This window comes from Indicator indicator, chromosome 11 (assembly GCF_027791375.1).
Source record: "Indicator indicator isolate 239-I01 chromosome 11, UM_Iind_1.1, whole genome shotgun sequence".
Lineage (NCBI taxonomy): Eukaryota > Metazoa > Chordata > Aves > Piciformes > Indicatoridae > Indicator > Indicator indicator.
Window position 1 is genome coordinate 28,064,549 of NC_072020.1, and position 22,906 is coordinate 28,087,454.

General features: G+C 39.2%; 1 protein-coding gene across 1 annotated transcript in view; it reads right to left on the reverse strand.

Moving 5' to 3' along the window:
• Positions 1-22,151, reverse strand: part of HIBADH (3-hydroxyisobutyrate dehydrogenase) — an 84,270-nt gene extending 62,119 nt beyond the window's left edge. The window contains exons 1-4 of the mRNA XM_054384956.1: positions 22,070-22,151; positions 13,752-13,912; positions 8,934-9,043; positions 6,371-6,492 (exon numbers count right to left, since the gene is read on the reverse strand). Of these exons, the coding sequence (XP_054240931.1) occupies positions 6,371-6,492; positions 8,934-9,043; positions 13,752-13,912; positions 22,070-22,151 (475 nt within the window). The remainder of the gene's footprint in view (positions 1-6,370; positions 6,493-8,933; positions 9,044-13,751; positions 13,913-22,069) is intronic.
• Positions 22,152-22,906: the final 755 nt, after the last annotated feature.

Consider the following 22,906-nt stretch of genomic DNA (forward strand, 5'->3'; position numbering starts at 1 on the left):
TTTGGAACTGTCCTCACACTGACTGAAGGCACTATGCAGGCACAGTGTACTTCCAGTTCCATCCTGTGCTGCACCTTACTGTTTGCCCTTCCTGCTCAGTGCCCCCAGGAGTTACTGAGTCCTGGTGCCCATCATCCTCACGGTCCCAAGCACAGGAGTCATGCTAAGTGGTTTGACCAAATGACAAAGACACACTTTGAACAAGGGGCTCCATTTAAAGAGCAAATAGAGAAAAAGAAGCCTATGAACACTTAAAACCAAAGAAGCTTCACATAAAGTGTCAAAGCCATTAATTCCAGAAACATTTCCAAACACCACCTGCAACTCCCTAAGAGTTCTCTAAAAGAAACAATCAAAATTAAAAAAAAAAAAAAGGGAAAAGAAATTAATATTGATACCCTACACCTTGTGATAGGCTGAAATTTGGAAGTCTTTCTTCTTCTGTGTATCTCAGAACACTTGACAGGACGAGTCAGATAGAAGCATTAAAGTGACTACAAACAAACAGAGCAGATCCTAGGAATGTGGTAACAACTCACATACAGCCATGGATATTAGAACCAGTTTCACTGAGAAAAGGAATGTTGGCTCTAATTCTGCAGTTATTCCTTACTCTTCTTCAAAGGCTGCCACAAGGATTTTTAACTTCCATCTGGATAGTTTTCCTTTAACTGTTTTTGAACACCATGTGTGAGAATACAACAGAATTGTAGACATTAAAGATGGAAAAGATCTATTAGATCATGTAGCCATGCTCCTGCCAGTTAAAGATTTTTCCCTACAGAATAGTTCCTAGCACTTTGCCCTGTACGGTTTAAAGCATATTGAGGCACTTGGCTTCAACCTTCTCCTTTGGAAAATTATTCCACAGTGTATGAAGAATGTCACTAGGAAGTTTTTCCTGGTAGACACAGCATGCATTTTTCTTTCCTTAATAATTTCCAGCCTATTATTCCTGGTTATATCCCACTGGACCAGCCTGAATAACTCATCTTTACACCTTCAAATAAATGGAGACAGATATGTTTCCCTACACATTGGTCACTGGTTGGCCAGACTACACACAATGTTATAGCCAAAATATGCACTATACTTCAATAAAATCATTCCATCACTTCAGTCATTGTAGGATAATTGTCTCCCTCCCAGTGAACATTTTTGGATGATACTCTCAACAATTTGCTTATTCTTCCTTGCCTTCCATTACCTTTTGCATTCTCCCTAAAACAAAATAAAAAGCAAAACAAACTCACAGAAGAAAAAATACCCTCACACACATCCATAACTGTACTATCTAACTCTTCTGTAACAGCAGCTGCTGCCAACATGATTTCTGCACAGGGTTTATCCTTCCTCCCCCTCAAAATATATGTGTCAAAATATGAATTTTGCTAAAGTGCAAAATTTTCAGGTTCTTCATTACTTTCCATCTTCTCTCCAACAAAAGAGGTCTATTAAACTACCTTTATTTTTGACAAACGTAAGTACTGTTAAATAGTTTAAAATGTAAGTTATTAGGAACCAGAAGCTTTTTAGACATCTCAGGTTTCAAAGTGTTTCTTTGTCCTCATTTCAGCTTCCTTAAATCGATGTACCAAATTTTTCCCTTTTTTCTGTTACCAGTAATGCAGTTATCCTGCACTACTTTTACCTCATTTACATTTCAGAGTAACTCAGTAACATTTTTCATACTACCTTTTAACATCAGGGATGTACATTTTAATTTCTAGATTGCAAAGTTATTATCAGGTACATTCAGCAAAAGTGTAACAGAGAAATTAAGAAACATGTCAAGGAAGAAAAGATTAGGCAAGGCATGGAGTGCCTGAAGAACAGGGGAAGACATGAGGTGAAAATGCTGTGCTTGGTACTAGGAGTACAGAGAACATTGTGGGCGTTCTGAGTATGCATGTTTAGGCTTTAAAAACACAGAATAAAAGCAGAAATAATAATGGAGCAATATTGCTATGCCTTTAGATCTTTTCCTCACCAATAAGAACATCTGTCATTGAGGGGGATAAGTCAAAATTATTGGTTCTAAACTAAGAAACATGCTTCATCTTGACAGTGTTTCAAGGATCCTAACAGATGCTCCAATCACTGCATTAGCAGGCCAAAAAGCCAAATCCCAAGCAAAACCTCTGCACCACTGAATACAGGAGATTCCTTATTTCATGCCTTATGTTCATTTAAAAAGTATATAATCTCTCAAATTCAAGACACTGAATCAACCCAACAACTTTTCCACTCCCATGAAGTTCTAAAATTGCATTTCTCTAAGAATGCACAAAGCTAAAGAAACTAAGCAGACACAACCTGGGCACCCAATTGAAAAGTGGCTCTACAAAGGCTCTCTGATAAAAGAAAGGGGCATCAAACCAGCTTTATTCTGGCAAATATAACAATGATGCTGCCTTATTGCAATAGAACATAGAATCTACAAGATGCAATGTTTGAACAACTGATGGCTATCTTTCATTATTTAGTTTAGTCTTAGAACATCATTCAAATCACCTTAGCAAGTGCTAGTGTGCACATAGTCTCTGCTAAGCCCTCTCCCATGCTTCCCTTGGAAAAGACGCTGCACTAAACCTTCAATGTTTGAGAGAAATACATTCATCAATTACTCTGTTTGGACTATTTAACCTCCACTATCAACCTGATCATGCCAGAGAAATACAGTCACGCAGTCACTTCTCCAGTTTGGAGGAGGTGTCCTTTTTAAAAAATGGAATCATGAAATACCTTACTCTTTGAAAGGAAATTTAAAGGAATTATCTCCTGTATTTCTAAATATTCCTTTTCTTTGTTCCATGTAAAGTGCAGATCTGGCCATATAGGGAAGAAGTCTGCAATTCATCCTTCAAGAAGTCACATTTTACTTTACATTACCAGAAAGCTGAAGTCTCAATTTGTCAGTGTTACTACTAAGATTCTTTCCATCACTTAATTGTTAGCTGGAGCTTATGGAAGTAGTAATACAAGATGAAACAGTCTGAAACAACAGCTGGAAGAGAAAGCTTTTCTATACCAGTTCCAACCCATGGTTCCTACAAAACCCATTGTAGCATGGCTACAGTTTTCTACGTGACAGCTTTTACTAACAATTAGCAGTCTGACTTGTTTATTGACGACTATCTTGGCTAAAGTAGACAGTGACAGGAAAGACCTACTTAGTTTCACAGGATCACAGAATGTTAAGTGTTGGAAGGGACCTCCAGAGATCATTGAGTCCAACTCCCCTGCCAGATTAGGACCGTAGAATCTAGTGTAGGTCACACAGGAACACATCCAGATAGGGCTTGAAAGTCTCCAGAGAAGGAGACTCCACAGCCTCTCTGGGGAGCCTATTCCAGTGCTCTGTGACCCTTACAGTAAGAAGTTTTTCCTCATGTTGAGGTGGAACTTCCTGTGCTGTAGTTTACATTCATTGCCCCTTGTCCTATCACAGGGTGCAACTGAGAAGTTTTGTTATCAAATCTAAAAAAAAAAAAACATTTAAAAATTAAGTTGAAATTGATCCATACCTCTAAAAAAATAAAAGCAAACCAAGCTGGCACATTTTTGTTAAGTTCTGGCAGAATGAAGAAAACCATATTTTGAGCAGAAGAGGAGATGATGTAAGTTCAGGAATTAGTGGAAGGCAAAAAGGATGAAGATGTAGCATCTGAATACTATGTTTACAATGAGGAAAGCATCATCTAATAATAAAAAAGCCTTCATCCACTGTACTTTAGACAATGCATATTTCGTATAGTGAGTTAAAAAGACTTATCTGTTACAGCAGCATCAGTCAACCCACTAGTAAGGTCTGCTCTGAATTGCAAGGTGAGAATCTATATCATACTTTCAGTGAAATCAGTGGGAGGACGAACCCAACAATCCTTAAAGGCTAAATTTAGAACCCTTATTCAGCTAGTAGTAAAGGTTCAGTGCCAACAGAAGTCAGTTTTAAAATACTCATCTGTGATAATACGTGCTTTAAAAGCCTTTTCTACAAAAATGCAGATTTCAATCTCTGTAAAAGATAATTTTATTCCTCTAAATTAAATAAACATATTTGTCATATGCTCACAAAGAGCCCACAAATCACAGCAGCACTGGGAACTGACAAAACTTTCTCATGTGGACCTTCAAGATATCCTAATCTCAATGTAAGGAGATTGCTATCTCTAGACAGTATTAAGCTGCATGATCTGCATTTGGATGAGAAGTATTTTCCAAAGCCAGTTAACACAAAGTAACACTATAGCAATGCATCAACTTCCCCTTAATGGGTCCTGACTGTAAGCTGCAGATAAATATTGTAGGCCAGTTATATGAAAGAATCAGCACTTCTACACTGGCACACAGGCTCATCTGAAATAGATAAAGGGAAGGATGCAAACAAGCCACTAAAATCTAGCACTAATGCTAGGCCTTAAGATACTTAATTTGCCGTGTCAAGACAGGATTAAAATCACTACTATTTCTCCACAAGGTTTATAAAGCAAGCAATTTTCAATTTATTGAGTTTGTGAAATAACTTGTAAATGAACATTAACATCCACCAGGCAATATCCAAGTACCTAAAAAACACAAGTGGAACTGTCTGCCAACAACAGCTAGTAAACAGACAGATGTAAAGACACATTTCAGGCATGCTGCTTTCTCTTCCTCCTCACTGCCTCCTACAAACGCCTTCCTTCATACTCCTGCCAAGTCTGCACAGCAACAGGATAACGCTTGCCAATTTCTAGAGAGCTGAGCATACTTCTCCTTTTAGTGTTTTGTCTGAGGGCCAACAATGCAGTCAGGAGGTACAAGAATACTCCAAAGACTTAATGTGTTGGGTCTTGAAAGATGGAAAGAACAAATAATATTAAAGATTTTTCCAACTTACTTCTCCACACTTCTAGCAACTGCCCACTTTAAATGTGATTTGTACAGATCACTCCTTGGCTTTCACAAACATATTATGTGCTAGAAAGCCAAGTCTCAATTCTTTCCTCCTCCTTCAGAATAACACTCAATCTTTAAGTGATGCTAAACACCAAGTAACTTGAAGTTAGATAAACCATTAACATCAAAAAAGACATTTGTAGTCAGGCTAGTCAGCTATATACAATCACATTAACCCAGTCTTGGCATCATCACTTTCTCAAGGGGCAAAACCCCCAAATCATCTAGGATTGTTTTGGAATCAAACTTTTCTTTGTTTCTTTCTTTGTAGTTTCAGCATAAGCAAGAACTTATAGGTAAAAACAAATTACAGATGTTGCTAAAAGGTAAATAATTCCCTGAGATAAATAACATTTGGAGGAAAGAGATTGAAGAGAACCACATAGAAGCTGTCCGAACTGCCCATTTGACGAGTAGAAGGCCACACTGTGTTTATAAAAGGAACTGCTAGATATATAATACACCCACAATATTCTTTTTTCCTGTGTTTTGTTTTATTCCCAGGCTGACAAGCTCTCTAACTACACAAAACAAGAAGCAGTATTTTAGCTGGGAAACAAGAATCTTGTCTTCAATATTGCTTCTAGCATGAAGCCAAATCCTGCCTTAGTTTTCAGCTGAAATTAAAAGGATGGTCAGTTTTTGCTCCTCATTACCACTCATGTTCATGAACTGAAACTCAGGCTATGCTCTTTCTAGGTTGTGCATTGTACCTTTTTCAAATTCTGTAAGGCCACTTATATTAAATTTCAGAGTGTACCGTAAAAAATGCATGATTTTCCCCATGCAAAATGGACCTTCTAATTCTAGAGGTTTCAGAGAAGAATTCAACAATAGTAACAATCAGCTATGGTTTTGTTTTCAAAACATTAATGTTATGCTTCTGGTTCCCCTTTGTCCATAAAACAAAAGACTTCCCTACTCTATTATTTCTAGAGAGCGATTAAATACTCAGAGATCAACAATTAGCAACTTCAAGAACAGACAAATACCATCCACATTCTTCAACCATTATAAAACCAAAGGAAAACTTTGTTTTTCCTTGACAATGAAATCTTTTATTCCCCCCTCCATTCTCTCTTTTTAATTAATGAAAAAGCAGCAGAAGTGCTGAATGGTAACCAGTGTTTCCCCAACAGAAAGAAACCAATGCAGACTGAAGAGATGTGAATATCTTCATAAAAATACAACTTTATGAAAGAAGTTAAGAGGACCACTGCACAACAACGTGTGAAAGCTCAGTTTCCCCAGGTCTAACACAAAAGCATCTTCCTAAACCCTACCAATATTCCTTAATATTCTTTAATGCAACAGAACAAAAAATGAATCCTGTACATACAGCAATGAAAAGCAACTTATACCAACAAGGGTATAACCTAGTGACTTAGACTGCAAACAAAGAGACAAAGTGTCCAAGATGAAGACTTACCTCCAGAAACTGGGGCATCCATGAAAACAGCTCCCATTTTTTCAACTGCTTTGGCTAATTCTTTTGAAACGGAAGGGTCTATAGTACTGGAATCTATTAGCAATGAGCCTTTCTTCACTTTCCTAAAATAAATATTAATTGTTACTGTTTGCTACACAAGACACTTGCAACTATTACCATGGCACTGTCTTTCCTCAACATGGTATAGGTACAGACACTTTTCTGTACTCTAGTAAACATAAAGTTTTAAAATATTGAGCAAGAACTGCTCCATGTGTATATTGCTGAGTATGTATACCACACAGTTTTGTATGGCTCAAAATACACTAAAACCTGAACATGAAAAAGATGTTCTTTCCAAACACCCTTTTTATTAAAAAAATTACACTAAAAAGGTGCATTAGGAAAACCTGCCATCATGCAGGCTTGAGCAGTGTATCATATACAGATTATGTAAGATGCATTCTAAACAGCTGAACTAAATGTTGATACAGACAGAATCCGTAGATAGCAATTTCCTTTCAGATATATATATATATATACACACACAATACCTGAAGTTTTTATCAGAACAGCTTGATTGTATTCTTTAAATCATTGCTACAATTCATTCCACATAAAGATCATAACTAACACCACAAAAACCCAGTGCAGATTTAAAGCAAAGCATGGAGAAAAAAGTTCCATTTTCCCACCGACATCTAGTCAATTTAGACAGAACAACTGTATCTGGAATTTTAGAACACAGAAGGTTCTACCTGGGTTTTAAAAAATGTAATTAATTTTTTTTAATGCCCTTAACAACAAAAGAGACTGTATTTTTATTCCTCTTTCCATTCAACTGCATTGTGATTTCAAGTCCACTGGATCAGCAAACACCATGAAATCAAACAACATAAATTTTCAGACATAAGAAGTGAGTAATTTAAAGCCGCGCAGGACAGATTCATAGCCTCGCTGTACCTCATGGGCTGCTGGCAGTACAGTGAATTTCCTGGAATCAACTTACCTAGGTAGCTGGAAATAGCTTCTCACTATATCCATACAGTTATGGACCACACTGTAGCTCCAGACTCAAACCGTGTCACATACACAGAACTTGTCCCTTGTCACAGAAGGGATAAGCTGCTAGAGGTACTTTGAACACATGCAAACAAAAACCAGTGTGGCAGACAGAGTAGTACGTCATTTCCCTTTATGTTCAGAACAAGAAGCTACTGGGCTTCTTGGTAACAGGATGACTAAGTTAACCCTCAGACGCTCCCAGAACATCAATGTTTTCATCAGCAAAGCTTAAAAAGCTTCAAAAAATGATCAAGAGAGTCACCAAGGGCCAGTCCATGCAGTGTAAGAATTAATCAGTATGGTTGAACTACACTTCCTTGTCTTGAATACAGACAATGAGAAACTGCAGCAGCACAACACTGATGTCCATATCCTCTGTTCCCTGCAGTATTCTGTAGGTACTCAAAAGATTAACTGGTAGCATTATATCACTAAGTACTGCCAATCGGTCTTCAAGCACTGTCACCCTGGATACAATTCTCCTGCAGCTGTTTGCCCGACTTTGCGGCACTGATCCAATTACCCTTCTTCCCCAAAGAGTCTAAGCCATGGATACTTAGATCTATTCAGTCCTACTTTGTGAGGAATTAAACTATGGACAGTAAGGGTAGGAAGCAACTATTATCTCCTATATTGCAAGAATAGAAATCCATGTCCTCAGTCTGATTTTCTTATCACTGCACTTTAATATTGACTATACTCAATATCCCAATAGGTATCATCAGGTTTAGACAACCTACTGTACTTTGTTCTTCTGTATGTTTCATTTCTTTCCTCACATTATTAACCTGGATAGCAGTAAGAACCTACATGATCTTCAGTAGCCTTAGTCAGCTTTCCAGGAGCAGTTCACGCACGGCAAGAAGAGCCTTTTACATAATATTTATTTCTTAATTTGGCAAGTCCAAACTCTCTTAAGTACTGTAATTCTGCAAATTATGGATTTTAGGCTTAGTAGAAACTCCTCCACAAAAGCTAAAATCCCCTGTTTCATATTAAACAAACTCTTTGGGTATTTTCTTGTGTAATGAACAGACAGTAAGTAGAAATCAATAAAGCCTTGTCAGCTATTGTACGTTAATGCACTTTAATGCCATGAGACACAATTGCAACTTGTCAGAACATTTCATTTATACGATTTCAAGACCAAGTACTTAAGCAAATCATTATGGCCAGCAAACACTTTAGTTGTACTTGTCTGTAGTGCATTGTGATAAAAGAAATACTCAACTGAGAAGGTAGACAATAGTTGCCTCAAATTCACAGAAATTACTATTCTAGTATGTAAAACTAAGGCTTTAGCCAAAACCCATTCAAATGCAAGCACAGTTAAAGAGAACTCATGTAATTAGAAATGTCAACAGTGTCAGAACAGAGGAGAACATCACGTTAAGTGCTCTGAAGGCATAGCAAGAGTTACATACAGCAACACTAGGTATTTGACAATATAATGCAGCCTTAAGGAGTGGGAATTCTCCAACCTACAAAAAATTCTTACTTTAGGATTCCATTTGCTCCTGTGTAAACTTCTTTTGCATTGGGACTAGAAGGCAGCATGGTAATAATTCTGTCTGCTCTTTCTGCTACATCTGCTGGGGATTCTGTTACCTGTTAAAGAAAAAAACAAAACCAAAACCCAATTATGTTAAGATTATACTTCCTGAAAAAAAGCAGTGTCAGGTATGTTTGCAGAGTTTTGCATTTTTAGTATTCACAGGTCACCAATCACAACTGAACTAGGTAAAAACTTAGAACAGGTGAAAAACTGCCCTGGAAATGTTAATTAATTGGATCCAGGAACAAAAAAAAAAAAATTAAAAAATTGAAAAGGATCCTATCACTGAAGGTCCTCAAGAGCATCTGTCAATAGGGATGCTTGCATCCCATCAACCTACTCATGAATCTTTAATTTGCTATAAACCACTGTGCATCTATACAAAATCTCACCCTACAATGTGAGATTTTGGGGCAACACAAAGAATCATGAAAATCTCATTTTTTTCTCGTTTACCATACAGCTCTGGAAGTCAGGAAGACTCAGGGGAAAAAAAAATTACTTAATGCAGCTCTGAGCCTCCCCTTAAAAAAAAAAACAAAAAAAAAAACCCCAAACAAAACACCAAAAAACCCCCACAAACAAAATCAACCAAACAAAAAAAAGAAAAAAGAAGAAAAAACCCAATCCTGAAAATTAACTAAAGTTTCTCACAGTATTACATTTTCCTTTAAAAAGGAAATTTATCAGCTCAAGCATCCTTCACCAAAAAGATCTGAAGATGTTTCAAAATATAGTTAGCTATTGCCTGTTAAATAAACATACATAATTTTAAAGGTATACTGCCTTTGTCAGTTCGTTTTCAGAGGCAGACAGTATGGTATTTAAGATACATAAACAAGTGAAATACTGACAGATAAAGCAGTAGATTTTATCCAGAAGGCATTTAAAATGCATTGTTAACACATTCACATCTCAGGGAAAAGAGCAACAAAATACACAGTTTATTCTCTTTATCTTCAGCCCAAGAGGAACAAATGCAATTTCACTCAGGCCGTTTGAGCAGAAAGTAGATTTTGTTTGTAGACAGGGCTTGTAGTATTTTATTTCCAGTTATAGTTGCTGAATGATGAAGAGTAACCTTAAATTTTACAATGGTCTATTCTGTTAGATATATCATATGCCTTTGCTTTCATACTTTAAGAAATGTCTTAAGCAAAATTTTCTATGCACTTATTACTCAGTGTGAATAAATTAAAATTTTCATAGCACATGGCTTCAGGGCTAAAGAAACTGCTGTTCAACAGCTACCTGAAAAATCCTTTCCATAATTCCAACAAAGCCGATGACCTTGTTTCACAATTCCTCATCTGTTTATAACTACTGTTTATAATTTTTGTTAGTTGTGATACTAGAGGCCCTTATGTAAACATAGTCTCTTTTTATATACAATGCATTTTTAAGTTCTCAGCATCAAAGAAAGCATGTTATATACAGATTTGCAAGAAATGCTGAATAATACCTCAAAGGAATTCTGGGATATAGTATGACAAACAAGTAAAAGAAGGGAAGATGAAATACGCAGGTTTTGTTTTGAAAGGGCAAGTTAATACCACACAAAACATCTAGTATACTGCACAGCTATAAAAAGAGACACTAGTCTAAAGAACAAAGGCTAGGAGGAATACATGAGGCAACCATAAGCAGAAAAGCTTCTATATCTGATTACTTAATTTTATTACTTGCTTCCCTGGAGATCAGAGAGCATAGCTCTTTATATATGACATCTTTGTCTTTATTTTTGAGTACCTCTGGTTCAGTTCACTTTAAAGGTGTATCATTAGAGAAGGAGAGATAAAGTGTGTACTAGGAACCTGAATTTACAGGTCTTATTTAAAACTGTTTTTAAGTTATCAGCTGAAGACTCTTCCCTTGGCCATTTTCATCCTTCCACCAGAATTTTAAAACCACAGAACTTTAAAACTTCATTAGCCTCATATTTCCACTTAGCTCTGTAGACAGGATATAGTTGGGTTTTGATTACAGATTAGATTTAAACAGCTCTTGAGCAACACAGATCTATAGAAGACATAGCACAATAGTCATCTACACAGAAATTAATTTATTCTATCCATGCCTTTCAAAATACTAACATGCCTTTTAAATGAATAAAATGTGATAAAAAATGTACACAGACTAGGACAGTATTTCCACAACTATAAAAAGCAAAATCATCTTGCTAAAGTAGAAAAAAATAAAGTGGGAATTAAAGTGTGATTGCCATTCTTGGCTTTTTGGTAACATTAACAGATATGAATAATAATCTCAGAGGAAATCTACCTACCTGGTTCAACAGGCAGCATACAAAACTTTTTTTATATTTGGGACTTCCTGTCTCAGAAATAAAATTGAATTATTTGAAAGCTATTAAGAAACATCAAGCACTTGAAATCATAAAGAGTATGTGTGTAACTTTAAAAAAACTTATCAAATAGCAATTGCTGATTACTAATATAGACTATACTGGCTCAGAGTAGCAGCACACCAAGTTCCATACATGTTCTGATATTTGCCAATTCAACAGTGTGGCAGCATGCAACTGGAGAGAGAAGACTTTTGTTCATATTGGTCATTGATTTATGCCCCTCAATATCTGCATATTTGTTTCAGAATGTTTCTCTATTCTTTTTCTTTATAATAGTCATTTAACTCTGCTTGTCAGAAATGCCTTTCTTACTGAATACACTGAAGAAAGCTCTTTTTATTCTGCATCAGATAGAATTCCAAATTTCCAAATCTGAGAAAAGAATTTAAGGATACTGCAGCAAAGTTAACTGTGTGACACATGCACTCTGCTGTGTAAGAAAGTGGTAACTATGAGGAAGCGGAAAGACAGCAGAGCACGGAGGCAGCCGACTTGTTCACAGCGCTTGTTTGCAGCCTTGCAGCTTTCTCCAAGCTTCACCTCAAGTGGTTCCATATGCTCCTGCTCAGCCAGTTTTTCACTTTACTATTCAACATCAGCAGGCAGGTGGCTGCCTGCTGACATACTATATCTCAGTTCTTTAGAGACTAAAGAAAGTAGTCACAGAATATGCAGACTTAGGATCAAACGTCCCTCCTCCTCCATATACCTTGGTAGTAACATTGACCTTAAACAATGGACATCTGACAGCATTTACTGTCTCTTGGGGGGGATCCTTTTACCTCTCTAACACTCCTGAAAGTTTTAGTCTACCAGCCAGACAAAAAAGGAAAAAGTAAGCAGCCCTTGGAGTCCAATGTTCCCTATATAGCAGTTTCTACAAGGCCCCCTGGACCCACAAGTTTCCAAGTGCCCCCCAAAAAATGTTGGGGCAGGATTTACACCTATAGATCAAGAAGGGAAAGTTATGTTCATATACTTTCTTTAAGAAGGTTTTATTTGTATTTAACCAAACCCACGTATTCTCTTAATGATTCATGATCTTAAGACATACTTGGGGCTTTGTTTTTAAGAGCATTACAGATCACCTCTAATACCACGTTCAGTCTTAGGGTGGGTGCCAAGGATTCTATTACTATAGCCATAAGCTACAGAAATGGGCAGCCACAGCAAAGAGATCCCACTGCAAAACATAAATTAAAAATACAATCAATTGTTCAAACAGACTTCCTTTCCATTTGCCCAGCCTCTCACTCAAGACAGATCTAGTTCACCCCTGAGAATCTCAGCTGCTTTAACAAAGTAAAAACAGTAGCTAGTCAAAGAAGCTGAAAAGCTTACTCTTCCACTTGAGGCAAAAAAATTCTGTAATTATTCAAGGTGAGCTGCAATTAATTATCAATAGGTTCACTTCATCATTTTATCTTTTGGGAATCTTGATGTTACCTCATTATTTCAAACAGCTGCAATTAGCTCAAACAGTTTAGAACTTTGAAGGCATATAGTTCTTCTAGATCTACCTACAATTTCCTTGTCTTCCCACTGCTGAAAAATTCCCTCCTATCCTCTACATGGTCACATTAAGTATTACTTTTGCATTGTTTTCTCTTTACTTCAGTACATTCATTTGTTTCAGTGTTTTATGCATCTATCCATCCACTCACAACTATCTAAACTGATGTAGCTTCAGGTATGTCAAAAACACTCATATATGCCTCAGTCACTTAGATATGACCCAACCACCTGAGAGAGTGAATGGGTTACTTGCTGTACTGACAGATTAACAAAAACAACAGCCCTGACTGGAACAGGGCCAAAATTTTGTAGGGTATACAACAGGAAGGTAAACCTCCTTAATGTGATCAATTTCCTTCCCTCCTTTTTCTTTCCTTCCTCTTCTTTCACCACAACCTTCTTTACCTCTAAGGGAATAAGCACTTAAATAATTAGATTTTTCCCCTGCCCCTGAGGACTGCACCTTGAAGCAGCAGGAAGGCTCACATGTCCCTATAACCCTTACAGCTATGCCAGCAGGAATTTTTAACTAGGGTCATTTAACCTGAAGAGGTCAAAGTATGAACCAGATGAAAAGCAGCCCACGGGCCCTCTAGACCTGGGGGAGGAGGTAAAAGACCTACTCTCATAAAAGTGGGCAAAAACAGCTAGAGAAGCCCAACAAGGTAGCAATTCTGGCTAATGGCATGAAAATTACTTAGGGTAGAATCATGTCTCTGCTCCAAGTAAAACTTCCCAGATTCAGATTGTATTCACTATGCTATTCCAGTTCCAGTTGTCATCTTAACAATGGAAAGAAACAGAGTATTTAATTGCATTGCACTCAAGAACCATTCAACACATATAGTTATTGTCTGAATAAAGGAAGTTTATTACTATACCTGAGCACCCAAGTCTTGAAATTCTTTGCAAGCTTCTGGGAACACATCATATGCAATAACTGGATATCCATGTTTTAACAGGTTTTTTGCCATTGGATTTCCCATGTTACCCAGCCCAATGAATCCGACTGGGGTTTTGGAAGCCATTGCCCTAGAACACACTGATTTCAAAACAATAAATATCAATATATTTGTATTTTAGAGTAATATGTAACAATGATGTAACAAAAGCTTGGATGAAACTTTTTTTTATTGATTTAATTAAGTTTACATTTAAGAGCAGTGAAAATGTGAATCCTACTCTACACAATTTAAACCATAAATTACAGCTCACATTGGGCCACAACTTATTTTTTCACATACCAAAGAAAAAAGAGTTTAATTAGAAAAAATGTGAATGTTTAAAAAAGTATAGTAATAATAAAACTTCAGCAACATCCCTGAAAGCTGAAGTCTGAGAAGAGCTCAAAAGTAAGCAGGCTTGTCTGTATTTTGTTATGTGTCTAAATCCTAAACTGCATTTGCAAAATGAAATTTTATACATATTTTGCAGACTCCTTATTTGCAACTTTGGTTGCAACCTTAGGTATAGCATTCTCTAGAAATGGACTGAGGCTGCTACTTCATGCAACCCCTTACAGATAACTGAAGTCTTCTGATTCTGCACTCAGATTGACCTGAAGGTCAAATTCTCCATAATAAATAATTGCAAATCCATTGAGCCATGTAATCACATTTTAAAAGCAAATACAGAAAACTAGAACAATTCATAGTATAAATACAAAATTATGCTATCTTTATAGGAATAACTCCTGTATTCTATTTGTTGTACTACCAAGATGGAACTATAAAGCATCACATACAGTCTGAGGAAAACACTGGTTTCAGTCAGTTACTTTTCACAATAGTTGGCGAGTATCAAATGCTGGATGGCAAGCAGCATTGCAGGCATTCATCTACTGCAATCACTGTCTCACCACTCTGAACACTCCTAACCCCAGGGCAGCACAATTTGGCAGTGCGGAGATTTCTTTGCCAATTACATAAAATAATTTCTCCTTTAAGGCAAAGGAAAAAGTTATGCAAAAGAAGCACTAAGGCATGAGCCAACTAAGCAGCCAGAAACAAGGCTAACTACAGAACTACTCTAACTCTGAGGTGCACATACAGAAAATGTGCCTAAGCTGGATCGAGACTCTAAGAGGTCTCAATGCTTAGCAAAGAATCCTCTCTAGGCCAATAACACTTGATTAATCATTTTAAAGTCTTTCTGACTTTAAGCTCCTTCTTAGCCAGCAATGGTCATGCTCTTTCATCTGCAGCACTATTTTGGAAGTGCCACATTCAATAAATCAGGTTTGCTGAGAGAACTTTGGTTTGAGACAGTTTCCACAGATGCCTGCAGCAATTACACAGTTAGAGAAGTAGCACAAATAAAAAAAAAAAAAAAGTGCACTGGGGAAATGCTTACTGCAAACAGAGAGAAGTCAGGAAAAAGACACATTGCTTTTTCAAGAAGTGCTACATGTCAAATGTAGGGAATAAATGAACAAAACTACACCATCATTACCACAGTAATCATCCTGGAGTCTTATCATACTTTCTATGAGTCAGTGTTCCCCAGTACACCTTTTATACTAACATAAAATTGCTTCTTTTATTAGCCCAAAGCTTCCAGCTTCCTGAGGAGGCTTAAGTCCTGGTTTCCAGCACCTGTCTTTCTCTACCTCTTAATGTAAGTGGATCTTATTTGCCCTGACTTCAAAACAGCCTCCTCTAGTATCCCAGTAGTCAAATGGCAGTGAAAGTATGCACTGGACTGGACTGCAACACTGCCTGATAAAAGAAAGTGTCTAGACTGTTGGACTTAAGCGTGATCAGTGGTTCAAAGACTAGCAACAGTCAGTTATGTGTGATGGGTCGATTTCCTCATTATTCCTCATGGATCAATACTGGAGCTGCTACTGTTCAAAAATTTGATCAATAACTGTGACGATGGGACCTGAGAACCCTCAGCAAGACCACGTTTGACGTCAAACTGGGGGATTGGCTGAAAAACTGCAGAGCAGGACTATTACTCAGAAAGACTGGAGAAGTGGGCCTCAAGAAGTTCAACAAAGGCAAATGCAATGTCCTATACTTGGGGCTGGAGATGTCACTGCAGGAGGACTGGGTCTATAGAGAGACTGAAGCTTGGCAGATCCTGTGGATTCCCATAGACAACAAGTTGAGTGTTAAGTCAGCACTGCATCCTTGGAGCACAGGGTTAATGACATGCTGTGCATAACAAGTAAGTCAAAGAAACTGGTGATACTACTCTGCACAGCACAATATACAGAGGATGTGGTCCAATTGAATACAGCCCAGCAGACATCAGACTGATGAGCTGGAGAATAGAGGATATGAGCAGACACTAAGGTAACTATCTTTTCTTCGCTTGGAGAAGCAACAGTTAATTGTAGTCCTCTACCACCTATAGAGTGGGAGGGAAGATGAGATACAGAGCAAATGAAGCCAGATTCTTCACAGAGGTGTACAACAATAACGGGACACAGAGCAATGGCCAAAAGCCGAAGGAAAGGAAATTCTGGTTAGAAATTAGCAAAGCATCCCTGATGAGCGGAAAGGTTATGCACTGGAATAGACTGCATTGAGAAGTGGTGGAACCTTCATCCAAGCAACCTGATCTAGCTTTAAAATTAGCCTTGCTTCCAAGCCTTGCTTGTTTTATTTGTTTCTGTGAATTCCAAGTAACATCAGAAGCACAGATCTGTCTACCATGTCTACGCTCATTCTTGTAGGCTCTTCACTTCTATCCCGATCTCTTCTTTTCTCACATTATCTACTGGACATCTCAAACTAAACATCAAGAAATCTCTTAATCATCTTCAGAAAACTTTCTTGATACCTTTTTTTCTGTATCAGTGCTAACACCAGAAATGATTCCTCTCACAGCCTGGAAGACCTATTCATGACCTGCTTAAATCTCATTGACTCTCCTACCATACCTGAGATCTCAGCTACTTCAGAATCTGGCCACTTGCCTCAACAGACATAATCTTGCCTTCATGGAAGTATTTGGAACTGAGAAGGTAATTTTGCCCATGTTGCTTTCTGTCACACCTCCTCTGCATTCTGCCTTACTTGTCTCCACCATGTCATATAAGACTGCTTTGCCTTGACAACCTTTCATGGCTATCATCAGATCTTACTATTAAGACATCAATCAGTAATTGGACTGCAATGACAGGCCTGTTGCCAACAAGCATTTCTATTTCTTTTCTAAAGCAGCTTTTCACAATGTAAATATCCATGAAACTAACTGGTTCTTTATTATAAGGCCTTCCTTAACAATCTGCATTTTGCAATATCCCCAGAAGGCACAGCAAGCTAGGCTGGAATACAAGGCAACATGCTGATTGGTGTTATTATTGAATAGTTTTGTGTCACTGTATTCTATTATTTCTCCTTTTGTCTGTTTCTGTTGATTTTCTCTTGTCCTAGCTCATGAATAAGGAATAATTTTCTGTTCTGTGCTAACATATTCAAATCCACAGGAATTGGGAGTGGTTAGATAAATAGTCTGATTTCTGACTCAGTTTCTTACTTCTTAGTTTGGTTTAGCTTTTCACAGTGCACTGTTAAATTGGCCACTTTAAAACTACATGATTTTTTTAACAGTTTGGAAAAACCTCCAGATCCCCAGATACTCAAACAGAGGAAAATCTGCTTAAAAAGACTGATGGAATTAGCTCACAAACATACCTAAGGGAGACAATGTCAATTAACATTTTGTAAATGCCAATCAGTTGCATTTAGAATCATGGCACAGTTTTTAATGACTTCTTAAGACAGTGGGAGTTTGCCAAACAGAGGATGTTTAAAAAGGCACAATTTTTCATATCTTCATATTAGATGAAACTCCACAGGTGCTATCACAGAAGATGACACCCAGCTTGAACATCTAAGCACTGTTTACTGTTTGACACATGGCACAGACTTGGTTTTGAAATAACTCTACAATTCAAACATCTAAGGACTGATATTCTGCAAACCCACATACATGTGTACACTTAACTAATCCCATCAATTGTAGAAACATTTGCAGGAACTGTCCCTGTGGTACTGAGTCCATTTTACTTCAGACATGAAATTTGCTGTAACCTGCTGCAACCACGTGGCTGGAAAAATGCCCAGTCCACATTCAGCTTCTAACAGAACATCATCAGCAGAAACAATAGAATCTACTTTTAAAATAATCACTGATACCACATGCAACTAATTCTCCTTCACTGGAAATAGAACCAGCAGCCTCGGTTAATCTACAGATCAAACTCATTGTGAGCAGAACTAGACACAGCTACACTGACTCAAAGAATTTGGGTTCTTCCCAGGAGATTCTTCATTATTCTTTTAAGGCAACATGTGCTCATAGAGCCTGTGATGACTTTATTGATGAGGAGGATCAACTTACGGCCCTCTTGCTGCATTGAGGGCTTACAGACAACAGAGATTAAGATGTTTTGCTTTGAAAAGTCAGCTTACAACGGAAATACTTGACGTAATCAACAATTTCATGAAAATGTTACCTTAAAAGTAATTTCAAAATCAGCAAGAGTCTATGAATCTCTGAATGTCTTTCCTTGAACAAAATACATTCATTAAGACAGTAAAATCAGAAACGCACAGATTGCAATCCTGTCCTTAGAAATTTGGCCTTTAAATGACCTAAAACTTGACTTTGCAAGTTTCTACATAAAGATATTGAAAGCAATTTTCCTTTTAACCTGAGCAATGACAGTTACAAGTTTACTTAATTTCACGCTTACATTTCATTTTACATTATTTCCCAAAGCAATGATCCTTACATTTTGAAGGAAGAATTTCAGCTCCAATAGTGCCTTGAATTGGGTGCAAATAGACTCCACAGACAAATAGACTGCACAGACACTGTAAGACACAGTGCACAGGACATCTTTTTGTAGTCAAACAAAAAGGAACTAAGAGCTGAATAGGACCACAGACAGCAGAGCTGGAAAAGGTCCAGTACACTTAGACTGGGCTTTCCCTCAGAGTACAACTGGCCAAGAGCAGGACTGAGAAACCCATAACTCTTAAGTAGCAATCTCAACTATATTACTTTCTTGTTGGCATTATAAGATCTATTTTGAAAATGTTTACCAAAATTTCTGGCTCCTGGGATGGAACCCCTAGCTCCACAGTCAAATGAAACAGATAAATCTGGCCCAAGCCCACACACTCCTGTCCCATATGAATTTGCTAATTAGAATGATTGCAAGTCATATTAATATTCTTGATCTCTCTGGAATCTTGAGTTCTTTTCCAGCCCAGTAGGTGAGACTTAACAGGAGCATGGGAAGAATCCCAGAGGATGCTCCACTGCTGAAGTTGTCGGGTTTGCTCAGGGCTTTATGAGAAAGCGCAGTTGCATGTGAAGCAACTTGACAAGGAGAGGGACACATGATGACAATTCAATATGAGCTACTAAAAGAAGGTTTTTACCACTGATTTAACATCTCAAAATCCAGCGCAACAGAAGACTTTATCCCTTTTCTCATTCTGCTTTGAAGGAAAGGATCAGAGAGACCTGTGTTTTGTGTAGACTTCTCTATGGAAACTCATAAAACCTCTACTGAACTAGATCCTGAAGGGAAATAGATGGAGAAACATAGAAGTTAGAGACAGCAGGTGTAGATGGACAGTATCAGGTCTTTGTGCTCCTAGAAGCTTTGTCAATGGAATTTAAATTGCCCCAGAGTCACAGTCTCTTAAAGATTATGCAATGATTTTGAGAACTGCACTCTGCCAAAACTGTAATTTAAGACAATTACAAGACTCTAAATTTGGCCAGCTTTACGTTGGCCATTTGCTTTTCCTTGCCTCTCCAAAGGTCTGCTGATGAAAAACAGACTTGCTCTCTTGTAACAGTCTGAGTCTTACCTCATTTTCTTATCTATAGCTATACCTCGTCAAATGTTTGCTAATACATAAAAGACAAAAATATGTAGTAACTACATTTAATCTCAAATAAATATCAAGTATACAGCTGATCCCTTAATTAAGTAATGTGCTGGACTTCTGAGCAGAAGGTCTTTCTGTCATAATCCCTAGTTAGTAATCAATGCTTCTCTGCACCAGAGCATGGAATCATTTTGACAATTCAAACACAGCTTCTGTTTCAACAAAAGTACTATTTAGCTATTAACTGAATGGGTCCCCACTACTCATCCAAAACTATTTCTAATGACATTTTCACTCTTTAGCAGGATACTATCTTTTTTGTTGTATCTTAATTCACAGAAAATCTTCCTTTCTCAGCCACACTATCTCATTAACATCCCTTTATCTCCCTAGCAGTCCCCAGAAGGAATTCCTCCACATTTGTCAAAAATGTATTTTTACGTAAGGTCACATACATCCTCTCCATGAAGCACCTTTGCCAGCAACTGCCATCTGCAGATCACAGGACTACAAGGTCTCTATCCAACTTGCTAATACACAAACATAAATACCCAAGATGCTCCTCCAAACAGCCTCCAGTATAAACACAGAGAAGAAACAAATCATCATGGTCTGCACCAGCTGCAAAAGGCAAGTGACCAAGTAACTAAGGGGCATTCAGTCAGTGAATGAAGATAGCTCACTTGCTAACCCAAGCTGTGGTGTTGGACAGCTCTCAGCTTGCAGAGTTCCTCCACTAGAATGGCATTTCACTCAGAGTCAGTTGATGAAATCAACACCCAGAAGACAACTTTTACATTACTCAACCCAAAGAAAAGGATGGTAAACCTGAGAAACGCATTAGAGATGGAGAAACTTTGACATATAAGTAAGCTGTAGAGCTTAGCAGTTAAGAAGGCTTAATGCTTAGACTTTCATCCCATAGACATTTCTCAAGAGTCAAGAGAACTTTCAGCAGAGTCACTACTGACTAAGTAAGTCAGAGTTTAAATGCTGTGGGCAAAATTCTGTTTTATGGAAGCTTCTTGGGAGAGTCACAATTTTTCCTTCAACCACTCAGGTCTTCAGGCACAGACAAACCGTATTCTTCAACTTTAAGAGTCAGTGCAGTGTTTTTGTTGTTTTTCACACCTGTGCTCACCACCAAGAAATGAGATCCTTCTCTACATTTAACATGAGTATTGAAATATTGATCAGGGCAGTGGATTTCAAAGCTCTTACAGAAATACCTGACAGCTACCATGCACACAGATTCCAAAATACATTGAAAGCTACTGCTTTCAATTGTGATATCACGAAAGATACCAAGCAGGTATCCTGTCTTGTGACCAACATGCCTGCTGCATCTAAGCTATTACATAGCACACCAGAACTGCAAGTATAAAAGAAATAAATTAGTGGCAAAGAGACAATCAAGCAAACAGCGAAAGCTAATTTCAAAATTGCGTCAAACGCTTTTCACTGATCATTTTAAATCAGGTTTAAGAGGGAACTACATATTTGTAGAAGTTAGTAATGTAAAAAATATTTCTTCCACTTTGCTAATTGAAAACTCCTCACGTATTTGTTGGGGGCCTTGTAACAGACTGCTATGGAATGACATTGAGAGGATAACTGAAGGCGTATCTTCAACTATCTTCTTCAGAAGTTAAACTCCTTGGAAATGGCAGTGTTATTTTCAGGACTCCGCAAAGGTAAGAAGTCCAGGTCCAGTTCTACATGTACATTCCACCTCCACTTGCACCAACACGACATTTGCAGGTGTTTGCTCCTTCTACTGCCCATGAAATCAGTCACACGGGCGAGTGAGCGCCTGCGGAGCTGGCACGGGGGCAATGCCGCTGGATTTACCTTCGGTTGAAGGGAAACAACCGGACACGCTAATCGAGAGGGTTGAACAGCCCAAATCTAGGTAACAGGTACTGCTAAAATGTCACTGATGCCACAAGAAATACTTGAGAGCTCTAATAATTTCCAGGATTGCTATTTTAAGCAAGTGAGTGAAAACATTTATGGAGATAAACCATTCTGAAACTCCAGTACGGTCTCAAGTAACCCGGCAGCGGGAGCCGCTTTGCAGGCACACGCCGTGCCAGCCATGACCGCCCAGCCCTCCCTCGAAGGGCCCCTCACCACAGCCGCACGGCGGGGCGGTTCCGGGGCCCGCCAGGCGCGGGGCTGGCCGTTGGTCTGGGCCTGTCAGGCGCCAAGGGCCCGCAGCTGCAGCAGCGCTCGCCGGCCGAGCCCCCGGAAAGGCCGGCTTTTGCTCGCCGGGCAACGATCGCCTGGCGATCAGAGCAGGGTCGCTCGGGCCGAGAGGAGGGGCAGGTCCTTACCCATCGCCGCGCGGGCGGCACGCACTCGCCTGTGCCAGCGCCACCAGCACGCAGGTCCCCCGAGCACCACAGCCGCGGCCATGCTGCACCCCCGCGCCGAGTGACCTCCGGGCAGCCGCCACCCGCCCCGATACCTACCCACCCGCCGCTACCCACCACTACCGCCCGCCACCGCCCGATCGTTGTGAACGGCAGCTGCCTCAGCCAACCACAGACGCCTCTTGGCTGGACTCAGCCAATGGGAGCGCAAAGCCTCCTCCCCGCGGCTGGTCGGCCCCGTGACGGATGGGGCGGTGCCGCTCCCCACGCCCGGAGAGCGGAGCAGGGCGGGGCGGGGGCCAGGCAGGCTCTGGGGCAGCTTATTGGAGAAGCGGAGGGGGCGGTAGCGTGGGGATGATTTTATTCTGCCGTCTTCGGTTCCTTTGGGGGAGGTGTTTCTTTTCAGCCCTCCTCTTCCTCGTGTCTGACCGGTGCGACCTCCCCTTCCTGTGTCGCCGCCGGGAGGGACGCTTGGCGGAGAGGCACGGAGGGAAGGCACGGGCGGTCGTGGGCGGTCGTATTTCGTTGGGACGCGCGGTTCTGGCTGTTTGAGTACCGAGGTACCCGCAGCAAGGTGTAAACGCGTCTTGGAGTGAGGGAAAAGGTGACCTTACGCAGGTTTTGCCTAGTCAGATGGCAAACAAGCGTTAGAGCTTCCGCCTGCTGTCTTCGTTTGGTGGGTTGACCCAGAGCCACTCTGTCGCTCCCCTCAGCTCAGACAAAATGTAACGAAAGGCTCGTGGGGTTGAGATAAGGACAGGGAGATCACTCGCCAGTCATCGTTTTGGGCAAAAGAGA